This window comes from Oryza sativa, chromosome 10 (genome assembly GCF_034140825.1).
Source record: "Oryza sativa Japonica Group chromosome 10, ASM3414082v1".
Classification (NCBI taxonomy): domain Eukaryota; kingdom Viridiplantae; phylum Streptophyta; class Magnoliopsida; order Poales; family Poaceae; genus Oryza; species Oryza sativa.
In genome coordinates, this window is record NC_089044.1 from 23,203,541 (window position 1) to 23,213,880 (window position 10,340).

At 46.5% G+C, this 10,340-nt stretch overlaps 2 protein-coding genes across 3 annotated transcripts; one reads left to right on the plus strand and one right to left on the minus strand.

Annotated features, from left to right (window-relative positions):
- The first annotated feature begins 2,029 nt into the window (after positions 1-2,029).
- LOC9268613 (putative F-box protein At3g10240) lies at positions 2,030-6,594 on the plus strand. Of its 2 annotated transcripts, XM_015758756.3 has the most exons (3): positions 2,030-2,441; positions 2,557-5,277; positions 5,372-6,594. In XM_015758756.3, exon 3 carries the CDS (start codon positions 5,568-5,570, stop codon positions 6,450-6,452), a length of 885 nt encoding a protein of 294 aa, XP_015614242.2. In that variant the 5' UTR covers positions 2,030-2,441; positions 2,557-5,277; positions 5,372-5,567; the 3' UTR covers positions 6,453-6,594. The 2 variants fall into 2 exon arrangements, with proteins under 2 accessions (XP_015614242.2, XP_066161066.1); XM_066304969.1 differs by having other exon boundaries at positions 2,557-6,594.
- A 2,124-nt stretch (positions 6,595-8,718) lies between these two features.
- LOC9270320 (uncharacterized) lies at positions 8,719-10,276 on the minus strand. Its single transcript, XM_015758758.3, has one exon. It carries the CDS (start codon positions 10,117-10,119, stop codon positions 9,133-9,135), a length of 987 nt encoding a protein of 328 aa, XP_015614244.1. The 5' UTR covers positions 10,120-10,276; the 3' UTR covers positions 8,719-9,132.
- Positions 10,277-10,340: the final 64 nt, after the last annotated feature.

Below are 10,340 nucleotides of genomic sequence, written 5' to 3' on the forward strand. Positions count from 1 at the left end.
CAACGACGTCTTGGCCAGGATCTCTTAGCCTTGTACGACCGCCGTCGCCGTCGACTGGCGCGGGACAAGGATCGGGGCGGGACGGGCTTCCCGTCGGCCGCTCGACTGATCTCGTCCTGCAGCTTCGCCATCACCCGCGTGTTCGCCGTGAGCTCCGCCATGATCCATTCCAGCGTCTCTGTCCATCGCCCGCCGCCGCCGCCGCCGATCTGGACGCCGCTCCCCACGCACGAAGAAAGAGAGGGAGAGACAGCGAAGGGAGGAGAGGGAGGAGGAAGAGGATGACACATGGGACCCACATGTCAGTGGGTCCCATAATTTTTTTTTGTGTGAATGACAAATGGGTCTCGCATATATTTTTTTTATTTTAATGCCACATAAACGCCACGTCAATGCCACGTGGGACAAAGACTATGTCAACACTGCCACGTGTGCGACACGTCAGCGAATCCGCCCTCCAAAACCACTAAGGGAGTCAAATTGCACCGGTTTTGTAAGTTCGGGGAGTCAAGATTTCTGGTATTGCGGTTGAGGGATACTATTTAGATTCGGTGATCAGTTGAGGGAGTCAAAGTGATCTTATTCCTTGTAGGTTCACTGAGGCCCAGGATACTTGCAGCCTCGGCCGACAATATGGGTCTGTCTAATGGGCGTCGAAGTGTTGTACAGGCCCAAGCACCAAATTAGTCTGATTACTTGCATTCTAACCATTTTACTGTTGATCTCATCACCATCATCGTGGAAAACATTAGGATATCCGGCGCGTTGCTGCGGCGAATGGTAAAAACATTAAAGGTTAAAGGCATCCTCAATGTCTAAGATGCATAGAGGTTATAAGGTGAGACTCACCATTATATGGTCTTTGGCTAATAGCATATGCTACAATGTTTATAGTTTTTTTATCGACTTTACGGTTGGACCCACTCGAAAAAATTTTGTTTCACCCTTTTACATGCAGGATTCAAAGACCCACATCATGCTACAAAGGTATAACCATAGCAACATTCTCTTCTTTTATCTTCTCCCAATGCATAAAGCAATAACAAACATATTACTTTATTCCTTAATATCATATTTGCATGCACATTGTGGATGCCCTAACATGGAGTATGAAATTATATTCCTTTTAGGGGCATAGAAGTTTACATAAGATGCATTCTTCTAGTACGTAAGAAGAAACTTACAACTCTTCATACATGCATATATTCCACCATGCATCACATCAGGCCAGGCATATACTTCCTCCGTTTCACAATGTAAGAATTTCTAGCATTACCTACATTTATATAGATGTTATGTGAAACGGAGGGAGTAGCTAATAAGGCATTCCTTACCACCATATCTGAATCACTACCGCCGTTGCCGTTGTATAGGCTGTATGTTCATCTGTTTGTTTGGTTTTCCCTTTCACTTGTTTAATTCATTCTTAGCACAAAGAACCAACAAAAAAAAATAAGAAGCTCTCTTATCATTGTCCTGTTGGATATATCATCTCAGAATTTGACGCAGATGAGATCACAGCTAGTCTATTTGCATATAGCCCAAGAAGCAGACAGAACAATCTTTTTCCTGCTCCTCGAATTAGCTGTGCTCCAGAATCCGATTCTTTTTTTTGTTTGTTTTTGGTATGCAGATTCCGATTCGGACTATGCTATGTTACGTTCCGTTAATAAATATATGTGCACTATGCAATCTCGAGTTAAGCATCATTTGTTTGTGTGTTTGCTGCATGTAGGACGACACCATGAACATGAAGAAGAGGAAGAGGACGGTAGGACCAGCTGCAGCAGCAGCTACTTTTCCTGAGCTGCCGGAGGAGATTGTGATGGAGATTCTGGCTCGTCTGCCCGTCAAATCCCTGCTACGCTTCAAGTCCGTCTGCAGAGGGTGGCGTGCAATCATCTCCGAGCCCTCCTTCATCCCAGGGGCGGAGCTACAGTGATGCCTATGTATTCCCAGGAATACCCAACTTTTTTTATCAAAAAACAACTATACTTCAATATATACACATAACACATATACACATATTAGTTGTCCCCACTCCTCCAGAGTCCCTCGCTCGGCTCACGCCTCACCCTCACGCGCAAATGCGCTGCTCGCCCGCTCCCCAATTCCCCATTTGATTCCAAACCCTAGGTGGCGGCGTTCGGCGGCGGCGCGGCGGCGCGGCGACCGGCGGAAGCGGCAAGGCGTCCGGCGACCGGCGACGGGAGCAGGGAGCTAGACCAGCGGTGGCGCGGCGAGGCATTCGGCAGCGGCGCGACGCCGTGGCGAGGCATTCGGCGGCGGCGCGGCGAGGCCGCGAGACGGCAACCGACGGGCGACCGGTGACGGCGGGAGCGAGGCCACGAGGCCGAGGGGCAGGGGCGCGGCGGCGGCCGGCCAACAGCTGCAGCTCAGCGGGACAGCGCCCAGCGGCACTGCGGCAGGCACAATTTCAGGTGACAAATCAAGAGTTCAAGATTCAATCAGTCCTAAATCCACTCACTATGTGTCCATGTCTGATGTTTTTTTACCTTAGTCTCTGAGTAGTTTCTTTTTCCTGTACTTTTGTAGTTCTGTAGATTGAAGAACTCTCAAAATGAAGAAGAAATCGATTGATTTGAAGACTTTGTGGGATAGACATTCAAAGTCTAGGAAGGTAGGGTTAGGTTCTGGTTCTGGATCAACAACACAGCCAGTTAGAATTGACAGTGAAGTTGCTGTTCCTTCTGTTCAGCCGATTACAGATGCAAATGAGAGTCCAGTTCAGATTCAGATTACTGCAGTTGAGGTTGTGCCTGAGGTAGCAGCCAGTGATGCAGCAAGAGATGTGACAGAACCTGAAACAGAGGTAGCTAGCAATGATCCAGACATAGCAACAGCAGTGACACAGCAGGAGCAACCTTCCACTTGGTCTCCTATCAGAGATTGGTCTCCCATCAGAGATGGTGATGATGAAGAGACAGAGTATGACTCAAGTGATGAAGCTATTTATGACATTGATTTACTTTGTCATGATCCTGGAAGGCGAATTGCAATCAAAAATTATGATGTCAATGAACGGAATTCTGTGATAAGGGGATATATTGCATTAGGGCCATGCCAACCACGCAGCCACAGTTTTCCTATAAGGAAAATTGGAGGTAAGCCTCGGCGCTTCCTTCCTAGTTGGTATGACGAATTTAAATGGCTTGAATATAGTGTGGAACAAGATGCTGCATTCTGTTTTATTTGTTACTTATTCAAGCATAAAATTAATAATTCTGGTGGAGATGCATTTGTAAATAGGGGATTTAGGAATTGGCACATGAGAAAAAGGATTGCAAAACATGTTGGTGGTATGACTAGCTTTCACAATGTGGCACAAGATAAATACAATCACTTCCTTGCACCTAAAACAAATATTGTTGAGAGCTTTGCTGCCACCAATGAACAAGACAAGGCTAGATATATGGCTCGTTTAAACTATTCAATGAAGTGCTTGAAGTTTCTTTTAAGGCAAGGTTTGGCTGCCCGTGGACATTATGAAAGTGAAAAGTCACTTAATAAAGGAAATTTCCTTGAGATGTTGAGTATGCTAGCAGAAAACTTTGAAGAAGTTGGTAAGGTGGTTTTGAATAATGCTCCAAAGAATTGTAAGTTGACTGCTCCCGAAATACAAAAACAGATAGCTAATTGTTGTGCCAAAGAAACTACTAAGCTTATCATGGAAGACCTTGGTGATGAATATTTTGCAATACTTGCCGATGAATCTAGTGATGTGTACCAAAAAGAACAGTTGGCTCTTTGTTTGAGATATGTTGATAAAAAAGGAAGGGTAGTTGAGAGGTTCCTTGGTGTTGTTCATGTTGAAAATACTACTTCCTTGACACTTAAAGCTGCAATTGAATCATTGCTTATGGAGCATTCCTTGAGCTTGTCTAAGGTCCGTGGGCAAGGCTATGACGGTGCTAGTAACATGAAGGGTCATGCTAATGGACTAAAGAAATTGATTATGGATGAGTGCCCTTCTGCCTATTATGTCCATTGCTTTGCACATCAACTCCAATTAACACTTGTGGCTGTTGCTAAGGAAAACCCAGATTGTGTGTGGTTCTTTGAGCAACTTAGATTTTTGTTAAATCTTCTTGGGAATTCTTGTAAGAAGACAGAAATGCTTAGAGTTGCACAAGCTCAAAGAATTGTAGAAGAACTAGATTTGGGTGACATTGAAACTGGAAAGGGTTTGAATCAAGAAATGGGTTTGGGCAGGCCAGCAGATACTCGTTGGGGATCTCACTATAAAACTGTTATGCATGTCCTATCTTTGTATCCTTCAATTCAAAAAGTTCTTATAATGGTTGGCAAGGATCGCTCTTTTGGTGCAGAATGTGCAAATGCACAAACAGTGTTGACAATATTCCAATCATTTGAGTTTGTTTTTATGGCACACTTGATGCAAACAGTACTTGGGTTCACATCTGACTTGAATCATGCTTTGCAGAAGAGGGATCAAGACATTGTTAATGCAGTAGGACTGATTTTATTGACAAAGTTTCAATTGCAGCAATTACGCGAGGATCCTGGATGGGATGATTTTCTTCAAGAAGTGCAATCTTTTTGTGTGAAGCATAAGATCAAGATCCCTGATATGGACTCTTTCTATCGGCCGGTTGGAAGAGATAGGAGGTTCTTTATTAAAATCAAGAATATGCATCGCTTCCATGTTGACATGTTTCTAAGTGTCATTGATAGACAACTACAAGAGCTTAATGAACGGTTTGATGAGGTAAACACAGATTTGCTCCTTTGTATGGCTGCATTTAGTCCTATAGATAACTTTGCTAGTTGGGACAAAGATAAGTTGATTAAGCTTGCACGGTTTTATCCTAATGATTTCTCAAGCACAGAGATGAACCATCTTCCATCAGCATTGAAACTCTTCCTCACTGAGATGCGTATAGATGAAAGGTTTAGAAAAGTAAAAAATCTTGCTAATCTTTCCATTATGATTGTTGAAACAAAATTGCACAATAGACATGAGATTGTTTACAAGCTTCTCAAATTGGTTCTGGTACTTCCAGTAGCAACAGCTAGTGTTGAAAGAATATTTTCTGCCATGAATTATGTGAAGAATAAATTGAGAAACAGGATGGGGGATCAATACTTGAATGATTGCTTGGTCACATTTATTGAGCGTGAGATGTTTTTGAAAGTCAAGGAGTGTGATATTATAAACCGCTTTCAAGCCATGAAGGAACGCAGAATTAAAGCTACTCTTCCAAGCCACGAAGGAACCGAAATAGAAAATTAGAGGTACCATGTAATAATTTGTAATTTTATTTCTTAGATTATCGGTATTGACATACTGTGAACCATTGATTTTTTTTACTATGAATTTTTTTGTTAGACGGGAATACCCAACTTTCAAATCCTGGCTCCGCCACTGCTTCATCCGAACCCAACTCCAGTGCTCGGCTTCCAGACGGCAGCAGGAGCCATCCATCCTCATCAGCCCCCACTTCCGCCATGACCGGCCGACCAAATTCTCCACCCACATCAGCTTCTACCAGTGGGAGCAAGGTGCCTCCTCCCTTGCGAGGATCATGGATGCCAAGGACTTCCCTGTCGGCCACAAGTTCCGCTTAATCAGCCACTACACCCACTGTGATGGCCTAGTGCTCGCCCCGACTATCACCAAGCTCTACCTCTTCAACCCGGCAACAAGAGAAGCCATCACGTTGCCTGACGGCCATGGCCACAGCCACACCGCAGGGCTGGGGCTGGATCCTGGTACCGGCAGGTACAAGGTGGTTCGGTCCTTCTACCGCTCCCCCTCCATGGATCCTCCCGTCTCCATGGGGATGGAGGTGCTCACCGTCGGCGAGCCCGGCGCGCGGTGGAGGGAGACCGCCGTTGATCCTCCACACCCCATCACCCGATGGCGGACCGCCCTTGCCGTCAATGGTGGCTACCTGTTCTGGTACATGGACAGGCGCCGCTACCCCGACGATGCTCCCCGGGGACTCCTCCGGTTCAGCCTGCGAGACGAGGCGTTCGCCGTAACCCGTCTCCCGGAATCGATGGACCCGACGCTCGACGAGAACGTCTTGCCCGACGTGCTGCACGGGGAGCTGTGCGTCGTGCAAGCTCTGCCCGACAAGGCTGGGGTGCTTATCTGGACAATGTCGTCGTCGTCCATGGACAACGACGATGTCCACCTCGACGACGGGCCATGGGAACTGCGATATTGCATCTGTGTCAACGCCCTTTGCCATCCGTTGGGGGTTCTTCCTGATGGAGGAGGAATCTTGTTGTGGGCGAATCGCAGCGTCCATCGCTACGACTTCTCGGCTAGGAAGCTCGCTGGTGTGGTGTGTAACCTGGATCGCATCAGGTATCAGGGTGGTAGGCCAGCGAGATGGAAGAGTGTCGTCGACTTCACCTTGATGCCCTACACCGAGTCTCTCGTTAGAATTACCGCTGCTTAGCTTCTTCGGTCTTGCTACTTTTTATCCCATGAGAATCAGTTTGTATGCACTGCTTGTATTTCCCCCCCTCTGTTTATCACTACAAGTACTCCTGCAAATGACAAGGCTATTTATTTGAATGCTCTATTATTAATTTATTTTACTCCCTTCGTTTCATAATGCGGGGCAATTTTTTACTTTGCATTGTTTTAGTTTGATCACTCCTATTTTGTCAACTTAACAGAACCAGATAAATGTGAATGGAGTGCTGCGGAAAGATCATCCTGGGACTGCCTATTTATATGCAGGGGCAAGTTGTTGTCGTTCACCAGATGTGATATCATAAGATTACCTACAGTATAACACCTTTTTCGGCTTAGCGATTCACATTTCTTTCTTACTTCCTACTTATTTTAATTTTAATGTATGACGCCGTTGACTTTTTATCAACGTTTGACCATTCGTCTAATTTAATTTTTTTTGTGCAAATATAAAAATATTTATGTCATGCTTAAAGAACATTTGATGATAAATCAAGTCACAATAAAATAAATAATAATTACATTTTTTTTATAAGATGAATGGTCAAACGTTAGTAAAAAAAATCAACATCGCCATACATTAAAATATGGAGGGAATAGTACCGTGTAGTATGGACAATTCAGTAGAGAACAACCACTAGAGAACAATATCAATTATTGAATCAAAACTAAGGCCCAACTGACCGTACATACAGAACGATTAAGTCATTAGAAAACTTTGTTTCAGGCAAGACAATGCTTCCTCATGTTAAAATTGAGTGGGAAGTAAAACTGAAACTATATGCAGTATTTTCATTTCTTTTGTTGCATGGTGACTGATCACTGAGACTTCTATAATAAGTACAGAACACTATATTCTGCTGACAAAAGAGTAAGAATGTCTATACTAATTCTACACATAAAGAAGGAGAACATGCAGACAAAGAAAGGAAGAACTGCGGCAGTAAGTATATCTGTATATGAAGCATCTCTCTACAAAATAAAAGTGCACAATAAGCATTTCAAGGAGGGTATTGCCTTACAGGGAACCTTGATGCACCGATCTTGTCACACTTGCATGAGTGTTCGGTACAATATTGCCAGAACTTGCCTCTACACGATGCATTAGCAGTCAGGTAACTCTTTTGGAGTTTGGACCAGTTTTTCCCCTTTCAGGTCATCTGTTCATCAAGTCCTGTAAATCCAAAATGCTTTAGGAGATGGCTCATCTTAAAACAAGCCAAATAGGCATATGCTCGCTGCAATGCATCATCATTCATCAGCAAAACAGACGAACAGGTTGAGAAGTGTCATATTCTGGTGATGGAATTGCACAAAAAGCCTTCAAGTGAGAACATGACAAATATAACAAATATAAGAAGATTGATCGTCTCAGGCGTGCTTTCCTTTGGAAGGGAGACGACCTTGAAAATGTGAGTTCAGGCAGCAGTCTTTGTCAATTGGCAGAACGTTTACAAACTCAAATCTTTAGGTTGGCTTGGTATTCTTAACTTGGAAAAGTTCTCATGTGCATTGTGTCTGCGCTGGTTATGGTTCGGTTGGAAGGATGAAAACAGGCCTTGGCAAGAGATGGAACTTCCTTGTAATGAATTGGACCGAGTGTTGTTTAGAGCTGGATCAGTGATTACTCTGGGGGATGGAAGAAAATGCTCTTTTTGGTCTGATAACTGGCTTCTCGAAAATAATCATTAGTTTGCTATTCTAAACCCCATCACCTCTTTAGAGGAGATCGATGCTTTGGTGCGACTTGGAAGTTATTTACGGGCTTGTTCAGATTATAGCCAAAATAAACCTTACCAAATTTTGGCCAAAATTTTGGCATGATTTCTTATGTATTTAACAAATTTGCAACAAACTAAACGTAGACATTTTTTAGGCAACTTTGTCAAAAAAAAAAAAATGGTATGGTTGAAAATGGCATCAATGACAACCCTACAAGAAATTACACTCATAGAGCTTTCAAAACAGGCTAATGGCTAATTCTTCGCTAAGTCTTCCCAGTCGTCTTTCTTTTATTCTGTAATTGACGATCTGAACGGCTTACTCCCTCTAGACGTTGTTTTTACTTTTGCTCGCTGATTGTAACGGTTGGTGACCTTTATTCCTTCTAATATATCCGGCAGAGCTCCTGCCATTTAATGTTTTTTTAAAAAACAAATATAACAAAATGCGAAAAAATGTGGTGAGCTGGTGCAACTGCAACAGGAACTAAAGCAAGCACACATTATAAAATGAGATGGCAAATATAAATAAGCGCGTAAGCACATCTTCATAAATTAATTACTTGGGGGGTACAGATGCTGTTTCATCGCAAGGAACAACGATACAAGTGATGCCAAAGCAAAGGATGCAAGGTTCAGATTGCCACCGAACGACCACCGGATGATCCGCGAGCTTAGGCAAGATGATCGCCTATTCCCTGGATGCAGTGGGAGAGGCAGTTGACGAAGCTGTATGGCTGCTGCAACATCTGAAGAAAGATGCAGTCGAGGTGGCATGGCTCGCTGCTTCCATCTGCAACACTGTAACCGTCCTGCTGCGACATCTCACGGAAGATGGAGTCGAGGTGGCATGGCTCGCTACTCCCATCTGCAACATTGTAACCGTCGATTTCGTTCATCTGAGTCTTTTCACGACAATCGAATCCCAGGTAGAGAGTGTCAGCTGCGAGCCTCTGCAGGTAGTAGAGTGACGGAGCGGCACAGGCCCAAGAACACAGCTCGCCCGCCCAACCCCTTGACCGGGATCAAGTCCCCGGCGTCGAAATCCACCCTGTAAACATCATACTTCATCTCGTATTTCGCAGCACCTTGCCGCGATTCATCATCAACATTGCTCTGGCGGATCTTACGGTACACCAGCATCAAACTCCCCACCATTGTCCACAAGGTGAATAGTTCCTGACATCCGGGAGAAATGCAAGGGCTTGCTCGGCTGAGCGGTGGTGACCAGCCGCGGCCGCCCTCTATGATCTGATCTGAAGAAGGAGAGCTGTCCAGCACCATGACACTGCCGCCGATGGCGCAGTAGAAGCGCCCTGCGAAGGGCAAAGCCGAGTCAATGTAGGGGCGGTTCTTGTCGGCGACGACGACGGCCCAGCACTCATCGCCGGGTTTAGCGACGGCGATCAACTTGGGGCGGCAGAGGAAGAGAGCCACTGTGGTTGCGGATGCAAGACCGACGCCACGCGCCAATAGCGGATCGTCTTCTAACCCCCCATCCGAATGCCAAGATCGCAGTTGCTCCGGCGTGAGCAGCGCGGTGACCGGCGGGAGGTCGGTGAGGTGGCGGGTGAGGGGGTTGAGCAGGCGGAGGAGGAGGGTGCGCTGGTGGAGCAGCAGCAGGAGGCCCTCCGGGGCGAGCGCGACCAGGGTGTGGCTCTCGAGCTCCGGGAGATCCGTACGGATGCACTCGCCGGTGGAGAGGTAGAGGAAGCGGCGGCAGCGGGGGGGCGCCGCCTTGTCGAGCATGATCCACCGCCGGGGGAGGAAGCGGCAGTCCAGGGCGCGGGAGAGGGGATCCACCGAGCGCAGCCGCCACAGCCGGCACACGGCGCGGAAGCGGATGTAGTCGGCGACGTCGTTGGCGAGGACGCGCTCGGCGATGAGGCCGGCCGGCCCCTCCCCGCCAAGGTTCGACCAGTCCATCCTCCACCTCCTCCTTCCCCGCACGCTCCGCCGCCGCCACTTGAGCAGGGGGTCACGGAGATGCCGCCACCGATGGCGATGGGGAACTCGGCTCGCCGCCGCCGCCGCCGCCGGTGGGAGTTGGAGACTTGGAGTCGGAGTCGGCCGGTGGCCTTCTGATGGGCCAAGTTGCCAACCCTACCCATTTCGGCCCATCGAGACCTATGTCCGGGTAGGCCCAC

What these genes read in the sequence shown, in the direction of transcription:
- LOC9268613 (XM_066304969.1), top strand. Translation starts at nt 5,355, where the DNA reads ATGAATTTTTTTGTTAGACGGGAATACCCAACTTTCAAATCCTGGCTC.
- LOC9270320 (XM_015758758.3), bottom strand. Translation starts at nt 10,119, where the DNA reads ATGGACTGGTCGAACCTTGGCGGGGAGGGGCCGGCCGGCCTCATCGCC.